At 53.7% G+C, this 18523-nt stretch overlaps 1 protein-coding gene across 3 annotated transcripts in view; it reads right to left on the bottom strand.

The window, feature by feature from the left end:
* Nucleotides 1-4909: 4909 nt before the first annotated feature.
* CRHR2 (corticotropin releasing hormone receptor 2) overlaps nt 4910-18523 on the bottom strand; it is a 43423-nt gene continuing 29809 nt past the window's right edge. For 2 of the 3 annotated variants that reach the window (XM_068972688.1, XM_068972689.1), the window contains 9 exons: nt 17157-17266; nt 16702-16819; nt 14368-14521; nt 13785-13845; nt 12332-12404; nt 6978-7063; nt 6643-6778; nt 6197-6238; nt 4910-5050 (listed from right to left, as the gene is read on the bottom strand). In XM_068972688.1, coding sequence (XP_068828789.1) covers nt 4910-5050; nt 6197-6238; nt 6643-6778; nt 6978-7063; nt 12332-12404; nt 13785-13845; nt 14368-14521; nt 16702-16819; nt 17157-17266 — 921 coding nt within the window. The remainder of the gene's footprint in view (nt 5051-6196; nt 6239-6642; nt 6779-6977; nt 7064-12331; nt 12405-13784; nt 13846-14367; nt 14522-16701; nt 16820-17156; nt 17267-18523) is intronic. The other variant, XM_068972690.1, reaches the window with a different exon arrangement.

Raw genomic sequence — 18523 nt, 5'->3', positions numbered from 1 at the left:
TTCCACTCTCCATATTTTGGGAGTTCTGGAGTGGGCTCAGAAACCTGTGTGACTTTAAATGCCCTTGTGCTTCTGAACCACACCATCAACGCAGGGACTTCTTTTTTAGCTTAACTGTGCATGCCGCTGTGTGTGCGTGGTCAGTCATGTCCGACTTTGAGACCCTATGGACTGTAGCCCACTAGGCTTCTCTGTCCATGGGATTCTCCAGGCAAGAACCCTGGAATGGGTTGCCATTTCCCCTTCCAGGGGAATCTTCCCCATTCAGGGATTGAACCTACGTCTCCTGAGTCTCTTATATTGGCAGGCGGATTATTTCCCAGGATTATGAACCACCTGGGAAGCCCACTAGCTAAATTAGAGCACTGTAATTTTATCCTGAGGTCAGGGGCTTTTAAACTTGGATCCATGGTTCCTGTGAGCATTTGTATAGACATGCACTATTGAATACACTATATGTTTGTGTTTTATACATTTGTGTTTTTTTCTAGGGAAAAGAATCCATCACATTTCCAAGGAAGGACTTTCTCCTCATTCCTTCAGATGCAGGCTTTAACATTCAACTCTGCATGTTGATGGTGCGAGGAGAGCCCAGAATCTGTCACATGGAGGAATGAGATGAGTCTGGAGACCCAGGGCTGGGGAAGTTCATTTGCTCAGGAACTAGCAACACAGACCCCATAGTGCACCCTTTGGAAACCCTTGAAGGACGAGGTACTTGGGCTGAGCTGAAAGAATAAGAAAGCGAGGAGGCAGCTGCAGGGTTGCTTGTGGGCCTGCCACTAATCTTCCCCAGAGAACAAGAGGCCGGAACTGGAGGAGGCAGGGAGAAGTGACAGGTCTTTGAATTTCTCTGCCTGCGTGGGCAAAGGAGCCTCCATGGGGATCCATGATCCAGACTGTTAATCGCTGTCAGGCCTCCAGGAACCAGAGGGGGCCTTACTCAGTGCCCTGCAGAGCTAATTAAGAATCACAATTAATTACTTTGTTTTATTCACTGCAGAGGCTGAATGCTGATTATCTTCTGGAGTTAGATCAGCACCTCCATCCTTGCCCCGCTCATGGGTCTGTCCAACAAGCAGATACCCAAACTGGACTTGGATGCAGCCTCAGAGGTTCCTCCTCCTCGGGCTCTCTTTTCAAAGTGCAGTGGTTAACACTTGGAAGTTTCTGTCCATCTGGCTCTTACTCGTTTATCCAAGCAGCCCTGTGGCTCCTACCATATACTCAGACAAACATGATGCAGAGCACCAGTCCTTTTTCCTGATTTTACTCTCTGTACTGTTCGGGAGCTGTTTCTTCTCAACTAGACGTTGAGTTTCTTGAAACGGGAACATTGTCTAATTTATTGTTACTTCCATACTGCGTAGTAAATGGGGAATGACTCACTAAATGGGGAATGACTGACTGATGGACACGTGTGTCTAGTGTCTGGGTCCTCCCCTGCACATCCCTAGGTGTTTCTCTGTCCATCCAGGCCTCCCTTTGCGGCCTCAGTGGTGTCTGCTTCCACGTCTGTGAGCTTCTGTGTGTGTTCCAGCTCTATGTAAGTCCACCTGCTGGCACTCACTTTCTGCATCTTAAGTCCCTTTTCTGTTGTCCTGCTAGTTACTGTCCTCCACTGGAAACCAGGGGTCTGGAGGCTTCTAAACAGACCCTCCCAGGAGGGAAATGTCAGACCTGCCTTTCACTTGCCACCATCACCTGCCACGATTGCTGACATGTGTCATTACTGGCTCATACCCCAGCAGGCACTTTGTGACCTCACTGTGATGATGAGCCAGGAGGTAGCAGACGTGCTGGGGACAGGGCTCTGTCTGTGGTCTCTGACAGGCAAGGGAGCCAGAAGCCTGGTGTGAGGACTACCACTGTGGTCTCAAGTCTTTCCTAGCTTTATAAATCAGGGGAGGTGAAAGGGTTAAACAGGAGAGCCTAAGGGCACAGGGGTCTGGGAACTTGCCTGCTCAAAATGTGAGTCTGCTAATGAGGCCCCTTTCCAGGAAGGCCAGCAGACAAGGGGCTGTCTACACTAAAGTAGATGCTAACAAGGATGGGCTTGGCTGTGACGAACAGGGGCTGAACGAGGTTAATGAATGGAGGACCCAGAGACAGGGCCTAATGGCTCTGGTGGCATTTCAAGCCAGAGCACACTGGAGCCATGACCAGGAGCCCCAGTAATGAGGGGCTGCAGGGTCAGCACAGGACCGAGGAGGGGCCTCTCCAAATTGCAGAGGGAGCTGAGTCAAACGGTCCCTCTGGCTAACTTTGCTGCGCAAGTGATAGCGACTTCAGGGGTGCTCCAGGGCAGGCTCTCCAGGGAGCAGGCTGGTGGGATAATGAGTGGCTGGGACATGGCACTGAGCCTCTGCAGCTGCCCGAGTTCTCCACGCTGCTCTGACCAACACTCAGCTCCTCCAGCAGCGGGGCTCTCCAGCGGCCTCTTGGGCCTGAGTCATTTGGTGCCCCTTGCTCTACAAGGGCCCACGATGTTGCTAATGGAAGCAGCCATTGTGACACCTCTGAGGGCACAGGGAGACTTTCCAAGACCTGCAAGGGCTCTGCACCTGGGAGTCAGGGGTCCCCACCTCTCTCTGCTGCACAGGTGTGAAGCAGAGCATCCCCCTCCTGCATCTCATTCAAGCACCTCCCAGGGCTTAACCCCACCCCTCCCAGCCCCAGCGCTGGAGGAAGTCCACGTGCTCTGGTGCTCTGGGACCACCCAAAAAGCATATTCTCCACACAGCAAAGTCCTTGACAAGTCTGAGGTTGTTTGAAAAATGAAATTTTGCAGCCTCATTTACAGAGGACTTAATCATGTGGCCAGTTGACAGATCACCTTTGATGATAAATCACTGTGCAATTTTTGGCACACATGTCAAAAAGAGTTCAGAGAATTGGGTGACATCTATTATACTTATTTGTGTGAAAGGCTTCTCAGCATGTAGAGCTATAAAAATGGAAGGAAATAAAGAGGCTGGGTCCTGATGCATCCACAGATTCACAAATAATTTCTTATTTGTTTCACTAAGATGTGTTTTCAATATTTTCCTTTCTAGGTTCAGCAATTACTTAGAAAAAATTTTAGACATCTATATTGTTTTAATCACTTGTACATTATATTTTATGTCAAAAAATCAGTTGTAATAACTCAATCCAGAAGACTTAAAAAAAAAAACCCTTAGAATGTTTTGTCATAGGAAGTTATTTCAATTCTAATTTCTAAATGTTTGTTTGTGGCAGAGAAGTATGATAAGGTAAGAAATAAACTTTTAACCATAAAAAATGCTGCATTACTAAGAAATTCTGTAGGAGGAATGGAATGGAAGTACAAGTCCCAAGAGAAAAGGAACATCCTAAAATTTCCAGCTGTTAAGGAAGAGCAGGTTGCATTTTTGTTTTAAATAGATGACAGTTAAATCACCACTGTTTGGATTTTATATGATGTATTGTAAAGCATTGTGGCAGTTTTATTTTTAAAATGTAAATACCAAATGCCAGAAATCACATTCTTCACAAGTTTTAAAATTTATGTGAAAAATATTAGATGCCAACTTAAAAATGTGCAAGATGAGATACATAATTTTTAAAAAATGGGGTGGGGGGCAGTATAACAAGAGCAAAAGCTCTTTCAAACCCTGGCCTGATGGCTCTCCCTGCCCTTTGACTCCCACCCTCTCCTGGACGGAAGGGCAGATGGAGGCCAAGATGGAGCCTGCCCCGGTTATCACCCATGGAGACTGCAGGGGCCAGCTCTATACCTCCCTCGAGACTCCAGAACAGGAAACAGGAACAGACCGCAGCCTGCTGGGGTGCGCCTCTCCTTCATGCTGAATTAAACTGCCTTTGCATTAGCAGGAAGGGCAGACACTGGCCTGGTGAACATAAGGGACAGACCCGCAGGCATTGGTGGAGAGGGGGAACCGGCCCCAGGCCAGGGCGAGAGTCTCTGCAAATGAGGGTGGACTCGGCCCACCATCCTTGGCCCACAGCACCCCTTCCCCTGAGGGGAGGCTGCGTTTCCACAAAGGCATGGTTTATTTCTCAGATAGCACAGATGTTTCTGAAGGGGAGACTGAAGCCCAGCCTCAGGTCGGGGCTGAGGGATTAGTTCCAGTCACCAAAGTCAAACTTTGGTTTCTGCTCTTTCTACCCTACTCCTTCTCCCAGCCCACCCTCCAGGCTTCTTCTCCTCCCCGTTTTGTCCTGTACTATGTATCTGGTTGGTCTAGGAGTATGTGCCGTCCTGGCAGCATCTTCCTCCTCACCTGCCCCTCCCCCAGGCTCTGAATCTGTGGACCAGGATGAGAAGAGGCCCCTCAGTAAAGGAGGCAGCATATCCTTCTAAGAGCCCGAGGGGCAGGAGGATGGGGTCAGGGGTCGGGGCTAGGTGAGGCTTTTCTAGGTTGAGAGTTCTGGGATGAAGCCGGTGAAGTCATCTCTTCAGCTGCTGTGCCTCACTCCAACTGCAGGGGACGCCACTGAACACAGAGGCAGAAGGCTTGGAGGGGCCAGCCATCACTCTGCTGCTGGTGGGAAGACCCTTAGCTGTGAGTGGGGGCAGAGGAGCCCCTGGTCTGTCATGAAGGCCCTTCCTGGCTCTGGGCCTCAGTTCTTCATCTTATAACAGGGTGACAGTAAGGATCCAGCCAGAGGCCCGTGTGGGCAATGCCTGAAGATCTGTGACCTGCTCTTCTCTGGGGGTTCCTGTGACTTCTCAGCTCGGCTCCCTCTCGCACTGAGACTTGGGGCCCCGCTGGCCCTGGTTCCTGAGACCCCCCCGACCTTGTGCTTCCCTTCTCTCTGCCCCCACCAGGGCCTGCATGGCTGGAAGAACCCAGAGAAAGGTGCTAAGGAAAATGGGGATGCTGTCCTGGTGGTCAAGTGACGGGCGAGAGGGGGCACTCAGAGGTCACACAGCAGCTGTCTGCCTGATGCTGTGGAAGCTGACCCTCGTGGGCGATGTGGGGATGGACATGGCCCGGGCCACAGGGACTCGGAGGGAGTGATGGTCCTGCCAGCGGTGCCACCTCTTCCTAACAGCTGAGCGTACCTGTGGGGGAGGGGGAGGACGATCCTGAGGTCCCAGCCAGTCCTCTCCCCTGCCCCCTGCCTCTTGCTGGGCCATCACGGGAGGCTGAGGTGGCCCACCTGACTGCCACCCTCACACCCAGGGACGGGCTGGTTCCAAAAGCAGGGTCCTTCTCACCTCCTCTGTAGCCCTGATCTTCTCTATGCCCCTGCAAGATATGCCCTGCTTACCCCAGCATGCAGCTGAGATGGAGCACTACTCATTTCAAGACCTGACTGTCATTGGTGCCACTCTATTCTCACCTGCATTGCAATGGAAGAATTTTCTGCAAAATGGATCACGTCCCCCACATGCTGGCCTGCCACATGGCTACAGAGAATAAATGCTCTGCAAGCATTCACTGTTTGCTTGCTTTAGTGGCTCCTCCTCTCTCTACCCTTTAGCGGCCCATCCTGGTCTCCACTGTGGACTCTCCTACCTGGGGTCTGCTTTAACTGACAGAGACCCCAGCATGCAGACCCCACTATCACCCTGTGCACGGGCAGGTGAAGGGGCCTCAGGACGTCACTGGAATTCCTCTGGGGTGTGTGGAAACTCTCGAGCCCTGGGAGGGTGTCTGCTTCCTGCCCCAGCACCCATGATGGGTCCTCACCCATCACAGGCCTGAGTGAGCCTCTCTCCTGCAAGTCTGCTCTGCTAGGATTCCAGGCTTTGTAAAGCTCACCAGGTTTCACTGGAGCCTGGCTCTCTGAAACCACCTGGAGGCCTGTTGTCCCTCAAGCAGTAGGGAGATGGAAGGGTGCACTGGTGTCTTTCTGCTCCCTGGACCATAAAAGCCTGGATGCACAGCTCACATCCTGAGCGCATCTCAGGATGCGCTCTCCTGTCATCAGCCATGTTCTGGCTTCCCTCTCCCATGAGCCCCTGTGGCCTGGGCGGCTGCCCACCCAGCTTTTCGGGTGCATTGTGGAGAGCTGGTGTATTGTTTCTGCCTTCAGAGTTGACCTTCTAAACTGGTTGGAGTCCCTGAGACAGGATTCCTGTCTCCCCAAAGTTGAGTGGTTTCTCTGGCCCTCCCTTTTCCAGAGTCAGGGACTCCCCTCAAATTGCCCTGGAGTGGGGTCTGAGGACCTCAGAGCCCAGGCCTCCCTGGGACGGGTGTCATACCTCGCCATTGAAGAAGCAGTAGAAGACAGACACAAAGAAACCCTGGGGAGGAAGACGGAGAGGTCAGTGGCCTGCTGCGGGAGCCGCTCTGCCTGGGGGTGGGGGTTGGAGCAGGGATGGGGTGGCTGGGGGAACACTCTGACTCGGGCCCCCAGAGGCTCACAGCCGGGTGGGCACCCCCATCATGGAGCAGGTTTACTGGGGTTCACTGTGAGCCACAGCCTCGGAGCGGGGGCTGGGGCCTACAGTAGGCGCAGGCGAGGGTGACCCTGATCCAGTCAGGGGTGGGCCCACCTGACCCTGGGTGTGCACACACTTGTACTTCAGTGTGTATGAAGTGAACCCCGTGGGCGCCAGCCCCATTGAAGTGCTCTATGAGGGCAGGGGTGCCTGAGCATGCCAGGTCAGGGAAGCTCACTGCAGCCCCATCCCGCCATGCGACCCACCTGGAATGACTGCAGGAAGGAGTTGAAATAGATGAACACGATCTGCGACAGCTCGTCCTCCCCAGGGTTGACAAAGAAGAGCATGTAGGTGATGCCCAGAAGGGGCAGGAGAACCAGGGTGGCCTTCACCGCCTTCCTGGGGGGTGGAGGGGGAAAAGGTGACAAGACCCATCTGAGCCCACACTGCAGGTGGGTCCTCACTGGCTGGTGTTTCTTCTGGGAGCCTGAGTGAGGCCCCCAGGTGAAATTCAGAGGGTCCTGCCCAGAGGCAGGGGGATGGCCCAGATGGCCTGCTCATTCCTTCCCTGCTGAGGGTCGAGGCACCCATCACTTACCTGTACTGGATTGTCTCTGATGTGGTGGATGCTCGTAACTTTGTCATTAAGATCCTGACAATGTTGAACAGAAATATAAAGTTGATCTGGAGGGAGAAGAGCAGGGAAGGAAAAAGGAAGAGCTATGAGGTGGGGACGAGCTGAGAGACAGCCTTCTCCCCTGCAGCCCCCTGAAAATCCATGTCCCATGCACACTCCCGTTCCACCTGTTACCCCGGCACCTGCGTGGGGTCCCAAGGCCTCTGCTCCTCCCTTCTAAGGGCAGGCAGGTACCCCATTTGCTCAGCCCCCTGTCACCCGAGGGTTCCAAAGCCTGCTTCTCCACCCCCAGGCCCAAGGGAGGAAACACAGACTTGGAGGCACAACTCCTCAGAGTCCCCAAATCCGTGCCCTCTCCAGGGATGCCAAAGGAACCCAGGGCCCTGCTTGGCCCTCCACCCACACCCCCTGCTGCAGGGCCCCCACATGTCAACTGAGGGGCTCCTGGAGGTCCTTTGGACAGAGCATGGCCCTGCCCTGGTGGAGCAGATCCGGCCAGATGGAGCAATTAATAACTCAGTTGCTGGGAGGACTGATTAATCTCTCACCATTCATTTTATAGAGGAAAACACTAAAATATTCACAGACACCTCTGAGGCCATGGGGATGAACAGGCTCCTGGGCTGACTCCGAGGCTCCTAGAAGGGCTTCATTTATCTTCATTCTGAGCCTTCCCTTAGCATCGGAGCCTGCCACACCCAGCCTCTCCCCAGGACCCGCCCAAGTGGCCTCCTGGGGCAGCTTCAGGCTGTGTGTGGTCTCTGTGGGCATGCAAGTGTCGGCTCGTCAGTGTGTCTGTCCGTGTGCTGCCCTCTCAATGTTCCATGTGGGTCTGTGCTCTGTGCTGGGATGTTTGCCTGGGAGTGTGCTCACATGTGAATGTGTATCTGGGGACACGGACATGCCTGTGTCTCTCTTCATCCATCTCCAAGTACAAGTAGACAAGAAAGTGAGCACTGTAGGCCTGACACCCCAGGAATCTCTCCCAGGAAAGAGGGAGATACATATTAGCCCAGGGGTGTCTGCTGGGTCATGTGTGTACACACATCTGAGGATGTGTGCACACACACACACACCCCTCCTGTCCCAGGCCTGAGACTCCGTCATTTCTGAAGTCTCCTAAGTTCCAGACCCCAGACAGGGAGTTTGGGGACACAGACATCCCTGTGGCCTCTGGATCACCCCTAAGCTTGAGGGTGCTCCAGGGGCCTGGGGTGGGGGTGGGGGTCCCTTCTGAGTCTCAGCCTGCCGCTCTTGAACTGTAGTGGCCCAGCCCGGTGAACCCAGGGTGAGGGGTGGTGGAAGCTTTCAGCCAGGGCTGCCATGCCCTAATGCACCTTGCTTCCTCTTGAGGCTCATCTAAGCTCTAGCTCCTGGGTTTCTGTTATATTCTCCTGGATCATGAGGTCACTTTGACACATAGGTAGATCCTAATTTTCTCATACAAGTGATACAAAACACTTGACCTTTTCTGATTCTTCCTAACTTCTCTGAGAATAGAGCTTACGGGAATCAAAATATATTCTCATTTCTTCCATATTTCCCTGCATTTTAAACCTTATTCAATATTCATCCATAAACCCTTTAACCAGTTCAATTATCCACTCGCTTTTATCCATCATTCCTTTAATCCATCCATCCAAATATTACTTGACCATCCATTTATTAACTTCTCTACCCAACTACCCACTTATTTAAAGTGTGATATTCATCTACCCATCCATCCAACCACCCATCCATCCATCTAAATATCTATTCAACATCCTATTCATCAATTTATCTACCCTCTCACTCACTTAACAGATAACATACACAGATTCACTAACCACCTACCCATCCACCCATCTACCCAGTAAGCAGTTGCCGTGCACCTCTGAGTTACAGGGCCTCTTCTGTGAGGCAAGAGCAGGACAGGGGCTGGTGTGGAGGGTCTGGGAGACAAGGCCTTATCCCCTCTCCTCATACCAGGCAGGAGTTGGTGACACTGTTCCCACCCCATCTCTGGTCTGTGCAGCCCCAAAGTCACTCTTTCCTTTTGAGTTTGGCTCCCAGCCTCTCCATTTACAACATCTTCTCCACCTCATTTAACTGCAGGCACCTTCTTCCCTGCCCCAGGGAGGTGCTGACACCGACCTCCCCGCCCCTCCCGCCCCTCCCGCCCCCACCTTCCCAAACCTTCCCTGTCTGCGCATGTGCAGAGTCAGGCAGGGAGGGAGGAGGCCTGACATCTCTTCCTTCTTGGCTTCAGACATGATTCCTCCTGTCCTTTAAACCCAGGCCTGGAGAGGAAGCCCCAGCCCTTGGGGGTGTCCTCCGCATCCCTTCAGCTCTGGGTATTGGGGTGCTGCTATCACATCTCTGCTCCCTCTTCACACCTCTCCCAGCCTCAGCTTGTCATGCACATTCACTGGCTCAAGCAACATAGCCAGCCTGCTAGTCTTGCCTGGATCTAGAGCGTCTCAGAGGCCCAGGTCCTGAATCCAACTACACGCAGGGCCCTGTCTGGGCCATGGAGAAAGCCCAGATGACTCACATCCCTGACCACAAGGCCGCTGGACACACCACAGTTCTTCAACTAGAGTATGCACATCAAAGGGGCTTACTCCCAATACAGACCCTGGACCTACCCCAGAGATTCCCAGGGGCAGATGAGGGCCCTGGAGCTTGCCTCTGGGACAGGGGAAGCTGAGATGCTGCTGGGGAAGACACCATCCATGGAACAAAGAGCCGAGTCTTTCGCCAGACAGACCTCACGTGCCATCCACCATTCCCCTATACCTGCAGAGGGCAGTTTCCAGGCTGGGGCTTTCTCTGGTGCCAGGGGAGCTAGCTCAGCCAGAAACAGAGAGGGGCCTGGAAATGTGGGGATTCCAGGTCCCCAGGGCATCCTCCACTGATGGGACATGAAGCGTGTGGGTAAGTAACCTGGCTTCACAACCGAGGGTCAGTTCTGAGACTCTTCCGCTTGTTGCCCCAGGGCAGCCTGCTCATCACTTCACCTCTGTTGGTTTCCTTCCTCGTCTTCTGCTTTCACTCTCATCCTATTTCTGGGGACCACCTCCCACGTGAACACACCTGGCTCTAATTTCAGCTATTCCAACTAGAATCTGCGTGGCCTTGGGCAAATTGCTTAATTAACCTTTCTGAGCTTCTGCTTCCTTGCCGATCTAGCAGGGATTGCCACCGAGCCTGTCTGGGAAGGTCACGTTCAAATACTCATGGAGAGCACTGAGCTTGTGCTTTTCCCACTCCGACTCCAGTGACAACAGCCTCCTGCAAACCCAACCAAGCCAACTCCCTTCCCAGGACCTAGAAACGAGCACGGGTCTCTTGGACAGTTGTGAACTGCCAGGGGAGAGCAGCAGTGGCAGGGGCACTGAGCTCGCATCCAATGGAAAGGACAACGAGATGTGGTGGGTGACCCGCCCCTTGGGTCTCAGCTCAGCTAGCTATGAGTGGTAACCCTGTATAGTCATTTCATCTCTCAGGTTCTTCATCTGTGAAACGGGAGCATTATCCCTACCTCCAGGCTTCAAGGATGTGAGGACTGGGAATGAAGATAGAGCTTCTGGAAGGGCTGAATGTAGAACCTGGAAGCCCTGTCCATGCACATAGCAGAGTGTGGGCTGGGTCCATGGGGAAAGACAAGCACAGGGCCCTTGGTGAGGGTGGAACCAAAGAAGGGGGCATGGACAGGAGGCGGGAATCGGGCCTTGCATTGGGCCTTCCTGGCTTCCCTGGTGGCTCAGAAGGTAAAGAATCAGCCTGCTAAGGCAGGAGGCCCAGGATCTTTCCCTGGGAAAGAAAGATTCCCCGGGAAAGGGGCACAGCAACCCATCCCAGTGTTCTTGCTTGGAGAATTCCACAGGCAGAGGAGCCTGGCAGGCCACAGTCGATAGTGTGGCAAAGAGTCTAACATGACTGAGTGACTAACACACACACACAGACAGACACACACAGACACACACACACACACACACAGACACACACACACACAGACACACACACTGGGCCTTCCAAGCCTGTCCGCCTTCTCTGTGCATTTCCTCACTGCTGTCCAGGATCTTTGCAGAGGGGGCTTGCACCCCACCCAGGTCAGCCTTCCTTGGCTGGTTCTCAGGCTCATCAGAAGCCTTCTCCCTCCAGAATGGGCTCTCAGCTGCTGGTGGGGAAGGGATGGATCTCATGGGGTTTCCATTCACACTGTGGAGGAGGTGGGGATCCGTGACTCATTGCAGCTGGGAATCCAAGGACAATGATCCCCCCCTCTGACTGCTGACAACGAACGGCTTCCATTTCTGAAATGAATGGAACCCTGATGGCAGAGTTTCAGGCAGTGGGTGAAAAACCTTCTTAGTCATATATATCAAGGACACTCCAGAAAGGGGTCAAATGAATCCTGGAGGAAGCTACAAAAGGGTGGAGAGTAAGGAGATAAAAAGAGATAAACAGTCATTGTCTCCAAGGTAGACCAAAGAAACCCCCATTAGGCACCTGCTGTGTGCGAGAGGGGCATGGCCATTCCCTCTCAAGCTTCCCACAGGGAGCGAGTGGCCCTTTAAGGAAGCTGGTACATACAGGAGCCTGAAATTACCAAGCCTGAAATAAGTCTTACGTAAATGCCAATTTTTTATGGGGCTCTTTTGTATGTTCCTTTTTTTTTTTTTTCAATGTATGATATATAATGGGTTCATTTTTTTGCAGAATGCAGCTTCTACTTAAACTCTACCTTAATTAAAGCTCGCTGTGGTTTAGAGACATGGCGGCAATTATATCTTAGATGTGAATACTTTTGGCAAAGGGCGGGGAGCTGGGTAAGGAACAATTGCTCATTATGCTCCGCTTCATTCGGTCCCACTGCTCCAGGCTGGGGGCGGTGGGCTGAGCCCTGGAGGAGGTCTCTGCGGGTGGAGGGAGAGGTAGGTCTGGGCTGAATCGAATCCTGCAGACCCTTCTCTCATCACCAGTTGGCCCCTCTCCCCCCCCACCCCCCCCCACCCCCCCCCCCGCCTGGCTGTCTCGACACTGAACCTGGCAAGGGGATGTCCGATGTCAGAGGCACTAGAAATCTGCCAGTCAGACTCACTCTCTGCCCAGAGAAAGAACCCAAGGGCCAGAGAGGGGAAGGGGGCTGCATCAGAGTGTTGGAAAAGAGAGAATGGAGTGCCAAGCAGTGCGGTACTGTGTACAGAGTGTGTGGTGGGGGGCGGGGGGAGGGGCTGCTCCAGGCCACGTCCTTCCCCAGCATTTCTGCGGTGGGTCCTCTGCAGTCCTCCGGGTGCCCAGCCCCGTCCCAGTTCCCACTGAGGACCTACCAGGAGCACGAGGATGATGGGGCCCTGGTAGATGTAGTCCACCAGGTCTCCGGGCTCCTTGCCAAACCAGCACCTGCAAAGATGGGGTGGCTGTAAGTGGCCTGCTGAACCACAGCCTGGAGCCACTGCAGCCTTGGAGCCAGGGTCCTCTGGCTTGATCCTTTCTGAGACCCCATCTCCATGGCTGCTCCTCCCCCTAAAGCCTGGATGGACAGCTCCAGACCCACTGACCTCCTTGGCTCACTCCTGAGCTGCCTTTTGTCGTATGTGGAGGGTCTGGTCTCCTCAGGTAGACTGAGGGAGGGTCTGGGTCTCCTTCCCCCCACTCCCCCACCCCCATCACAGACTGCTGGGCCCAGGGCTAGACCCACAAGAGACTCATGAATGCAGAGCTGGGTTCCCTCTCGCTGGCCCAAAGCCCAACGGCCTGTACCACCTGTTCCCGCATTGCTTGGAACATGCCGCTCCTGGGCCAGGCACTTAGCCACACAAAGCCGCAGGTGTGGAACCAGTAGCCTTCTCCCAGTGGATCCCCAGCCTCATTCACTCGGGGGAGGAAGCCTGCTTCTACGCTGGTTGGTTATTCTCTGGGGATGCCAGGAGTGGAGAAGCTTCAGGGTCTGGGCAGGGTTAGCCCAGGACCCAGTTCGGCTGTCAGCAACTCTTAGTGGACCTCAGAAAGGGCCCTGCAGACTTCAGGAAGTTCTGTGTCTTCCACACCAGTGCACACTGCCTAGGTGTGTGTGCGCTCACTGCTGCCCTCCTAGCACAGGGATTTTTTTCTTTGCTTAAATGCCCCCACGACGGGAAGCTCACTATGTCTCAAGGCAGCCTTCTCACTCTTGGGCAGCTTTTATTGCTAGGAGCCTGGAACCTACCCATTCCTGTCCCCACCCCTAAATCTCATCTGTTCTCTCCAGCCTTGGAGACTGCTAGAAGATCTGAACATAGAGACTGGCGTTCCTTGTCCTCTCTTCTCTCAGCTGGTGGCTCCCAACTTCCCCACCATTCCCTGGCTGACCTGTTGCCGCCATCTGTGCTGAGGCTATTTCAAAGTCTCTGGTGCAGAGGGCCCCAGTGTGAAACACTGCAGCCCAGGCAGAGACTGGGATGCAGACTGAAACAAGTGTCCACGGGCCTGACCCGGGGCGTCTGTGAGAGGCTCAATGCCACGATCTTGGATGTGCTCTGGCCTGAAACCTGGGAGCCCTTGGCCTCCTCCATACGGCTCAGGCCAGGCTCGCCACACCCAACTCCAGGAGGAGGGCTTACCAAAGGCCAAGGGGCTCATGCATTGGACGCCAACTCAGTTCCACAAAGTTGACTTGACACCTATCACATGAGTACCTCTGGGTGCCGGGGAAAGTTTTTCTATTTTAAAACAACGGAAAAGTGAATCTGTCCTGGCATGGCTGCACTTCCTACCTGCTCACGGCTGGCCAGTCCTACTTACTGTTCATTCTCGTAGAAGAGCTTGCCAGTGGCCCAGGCAATGATGATGGGGCAGGGGACACCTGAAAGAAGGACAGATACTGCTGCAGTGGACAGAGCGATGGTCAGGACACCCTCTTGAAGAGCAGAGTCGGGGGCCCACACAGGGCTAGGACATTGTTTCCAATCATTCAACTGCAGGCCATCTAGGACCTTGGGGGCCCCTGTTCCTAGACCCCTGCCCCACCCCTCCCCCACTCTCAGCTATCCCCTCCAAGCAGGTCAGAGAGATGAGAGGACAGTGTGATTTTCTGAGATTTTTTGATAGAGAAGTGGAGCTGGCCGCTTCTCTTTTGAGGCGAGAGACAAAGGTCTTTGGATCAGCCATTCCAAGCAAGAAGAGGAGGACCATTTGTGGACTGTGCTCTCGGAGGGACCATCTGCCTCTCCCTCGTCTATGTGGAGGAGAGTGCCTGCCTCCTCAGGTTGTCCTGGGGATGGTAGACAGCAATGTGGTCCCGTCCTTGGACCCTAGATGAAAGGAGGTGACCCTGTCAGCAGATTCCTCTCCCCACTCGACCCTGCAGGCCCCCCGGGATCCTCACACCATCCAATGAAGAGGAAGAGCCACTTGCGCAGGCGCTCGGTGGAGTAGGTCATGACAATGGCCGTGTGCAGGTAGCAGCCCTCCACGAACATCCAGAAGAAGTTTGTCACCACGAAGTAGTTGAAGACGGTGGTGACGCAGCGACACCAGACCTGCACGGGCAGGCGGCAGTCAGCAGGTGCCTGGAGCCAAGCCCCCCAGCGCACAGCTCGAGTGCTGACAGAGGGGAGTCACTGAGTTAGGTCATGCACACGGAATTAGACACTCTCGAGTCTCATTCCGGGAAACTTCATCCTTCATCATTTCTCTTTCAGTTTTTCAGATTAAGGGGCCAGGCTCCCCTGGAACCAGGGTGTCTGACTTCTCCCTGGTGATTTCTAATCTCCTTCTTCATAAAAGAAAGTGGGAGTCTGGCTCTGAGCTTTCTGCAGGGAGAGGCTAGAACTGAACAGCACTGCTGTGTATCACTGTCATTTTCTCCAGCACATGTATTGGGCTCAGTAGCCCAGTAACGCGACCCCATAGACTGTAGCCTGCCAGGCTCCTTTCTGCATGGGATTTTGCCAGCAAGGATACTGGAGCAGGTTGTCATTTCCTCCTCTGGGGGATCTTCCTGACCCAGGGATCGATTGAACCCATGTCTCCTGCCTCAGCAGGTGGATTCTTTACCACTGAGCCACCTGGGAAGCCTATTTTTTCGAGGATCACCTTCAGTTCACAGCAAATCAGCCTGGTTTCCATTTAGGGACAGACTATGAAATTTCATGCAAAAAAAAAATAGTGAGTCAATTAAAAGAAAACTGCTATTGAAATAGTACAGGGTCTGTGAAGGTGAGCCACAGCACTGGAGGTGATCCTCTCAGATTCCTGGGTTTAGGAAATTCTGGGCTTAGCGTGATAGCAGCTGTCTCTGGACTGGAGAAGGAAATAGCAACCCACTCCAGTCTTCTTGCCTGGAGAATCCCAGGAGGGAGAGCCTCATAGGGGGAGCCTCGTAGGCTGCCGTCTATGGGGACATGACTGAAGCGACTTAGCAGCAGCAGCAGCAGCTGTCTATTGAGGGAGACTCGCTAATGCTGGGGCCTCTAGCAAGTGGCCATACCTCTCTGAACCTCACTGCATTGTAGAGAAAAAGACAATGCCATCTTACAGGCTGGTTCCAGGAAATGGAGGTGGCAAAGGCAGGCACCATGAAATGAATGCCATTGCCACGTGCCTCCTTAGTTGAGGGGAATTTATCCTTGTCCCTCTGAGCAGAGTTACTACCACTCCCTCAGAGGACAAGCCTGCCCAGAGCCACCGTGCGCCACGGCCAGGTCTGGCTTCAGGCCAGACCTCTTCTCAATGGACCCTACCTGGCCATCTTTCCTGGGGATTTGTCCCCAGGGCACCCTCGGAGCTGAGAGCATGGGCAGTGTGGGAAGTGGACTGTGGACGGCTCAGCCCCTCTCTGCCAGGCTCTAATAGCCTTGGCTGTCAGAGCATCAGCTGAGCTGATCTCAGCCTCTGTGGCTTCCCCCCATGATCCCAGCCCCGATCTCAGGCTGCATGTGGCTGTCTGTCTTCCCTGTTCTGAGAAAGTCCTGCTGAGGAGGGACTCCAAAGATCCTCTCCTCCAAATCCTGCTTTCCCCCCAAAGCTTAACAATGCCTTGTCAATACAAGCCAACAGTGGGCTGCACGACACCCCAAACTGATTGAATTCCATTGATGCCAAGGCAAGGCTCGACAAGGGGCCAAGTCAAAAGGCAAACCAGGCTGGGTGTGTGCTCAGGACTAGCCCTCCAAAGAAAATGTGTTGACCAGTCTCTAATAGTGGACAGAAGAGCTCTGCGCATGGCTCTGTTTCACAACCTGGACACTGTATAACGGCGGTTGACACAAATCCAGGGTGGGCAGCTAATGTGCTGTTCTGCTCAATGTCCTGATGGCCCAGTTGCAGAGGCATCATAACAATGTCATCTAACCTCTCTGAGCCTTGGTTTCCATGTCTGGAAAATTCCACGTAGGAAAATTCCTACAACTCTCTGATTGGAATCAAGTGAGCTAAAGCTCAATAGAGGTTAATTTCAGCCCCCTTTCCTCTAAGGGATCTTAGGGAGGTGCTGAATGCACAAGACAGGGAGTGGAACAGGATAAACCAAAGTCTGGTGTCTGGTCTGAGCTGCTCTCAAGACCCCATCTGGAGCCCCATTCCCCGACCCCCAGCTCTGGAGGGACAACGATGTGGTAGAGGTGAGCTCAGGTTCAGGTCCACATGTGAAGATCGGGTGAGAGAGGTGGGAGCCCCCAGAGCCCCACCCCGGGCCCAGCCCCAAACCTCCACCCACGACCTCATTGTTCTCGTGCACTTCGTGGTCGATGAGCTGCAGCAGGAACCACATGACATTCCGCAGGATAAAGGTGGTGATGAGATTCCAGTGAATCACGTTCCGCAGACAGCGAATGCTCCTGTGCGAGACCCAGGACAGCTGTCAGCCGGGACAGGCTGCACCTGGGCTCAGAGCTCAGCTGGGGCAGGGGACAGGGGTCAGCTGGGCCTGTGCCCCTCCCTCTGACCCGAGGTGAGGGAGAGACTTAGCTTGGGATGAAGGCAAGGCAGTCTTCCAGGGCCAGCACCCCTTTTGCATTCTGCATACCTGCTAGTGGTCAGTGCTCTGGTGTCTCCCCAGGCCCCTTTTGTACATTGGCCCCAGGGTCGCCGGAGTGGAGGTGAGCATGTCTGGGATGGGTGAAGGGGATGCCATGGCGGGGAGGGCGGAGAAAAAGCAGGGGTGGGGTGGCTCACCGCAGGGCCAGGAAAAGCAGGAAGGCACCCACGAGGGCTGCCACGGACACGCAGTGGCCCAGGTAGTTGACGATGAGTGCGATTCGGTAGTGCAGGTCATACTTCCTCTGCTGGACAGACAGATAGACACACAGGCAGCTGGAGGCCTGGGGCATGCGACTGCTCTAGCGATGGCCACCCAGTGCGTCCTGACCTCAGGGGCAGAAGAGGCTCCAGGTGTCACCAGCACACCGGGCTCCCACAGCTCTCTCCTGTTGGCCCTGTGTGGCTCTTGGTATAAATGGCTGTGGTCAGGAGTCCCGACATGCACTTTGGGGCAGATCTGAACACAATGTATCCTGAGCTAGGCCAGAGGTGCAGGGATGTAGACTTTTATTTTATTGTTGTAATTAATTTATCTTAATTGGAGACTAATTACTTTACAATATTGTGGTGATTTTTGCCACATATCAACATGAATCAGCCACGGGTATACATGTGTCCCCCCATCCTGAAGCCCACTCCCACCTCCCTCCCCATCCCATCCCTTCTATGTTATTTTTAATTCTGGAATGGAAGTAGCTACACCATTTTTGAGTGTAGCTACACCAAATTTTGAGTGTTTTGTCTCAGCTCACACCCTAGTGGGATGCGCCTCAGAGTGCATTGACCTCCACCTCTGGGACTCAGTTTTGACATCTGTGTAATCAACCTGCCCTCCGGTCTCTGAAGCCGTGAACTATGTATGGCAGGTCTGGGGTTCCCTTGGGACCGGTCTGCTCTGGGTACAGCTGTGAGGGGGTGTCTTGTCTGTAGAGATTTTAAGAACAGTATCAAGGCCAAATAAAAGTCAGTCTGCTTTATCACCACTTGCTGGCAATTCTAACCAGAGGCAATGATTAAGACAGTCCTTCCTGTCAGGGCAGACTGTCCCAACACCCCATCCTTACTTTGGTTTACCAGTGTTCACATCTCAAGCACTGTGAGATGGAGAGTGAAGGCGGAGGGCTGGAGGGGACCACTTTTCCTCCTTTACGACCGTCCTGCTTGCCTCTCTTGTGGCCTCACTATAGATTTCCTTTGGCTCACATTTTGTAGAGTCACTTTCTCAGGGTAGACAAATGTTTTTCCTCTGAGCTTGGACTTCTTTTGGGGAAAAGTTACAGCCTCACTGGGGGCTGTAATGGGTGAATGAGGAGGAAGATGGAGGTGGGATGTATCTTTTGGAGTCAGGAGTGCGAAGTAGCTTCAAAGGGGAGGAGGCTGGCACCACAGACAGTACAGAATCCAGTTCCAGAGCAAGGGGAGGGGTGAAGTCTGAAGGGGACCCAGCTTCCTGCAGGGAATAGCCCTCTGAGCACTGCGCCTGTTTCCACATGGAGTCGCAC

Source organism: Capricornis sumatraensis, chromosome 5 (genome assembly GCF_032405125.1).
Source record: "Capricornis sumatraensis isolate serow.1 chromosome 5, serow.2, whole genome shotgun sequence".
NCBI lineage: Eukaryota > Metazoa > Chordata > Mammalia > Artiodactyla > Bovidae > Capricornis > Capricornis sumatraensis.
This window is presented reverse-complemented; position numbering and strand designations above follow the sequence as displayed.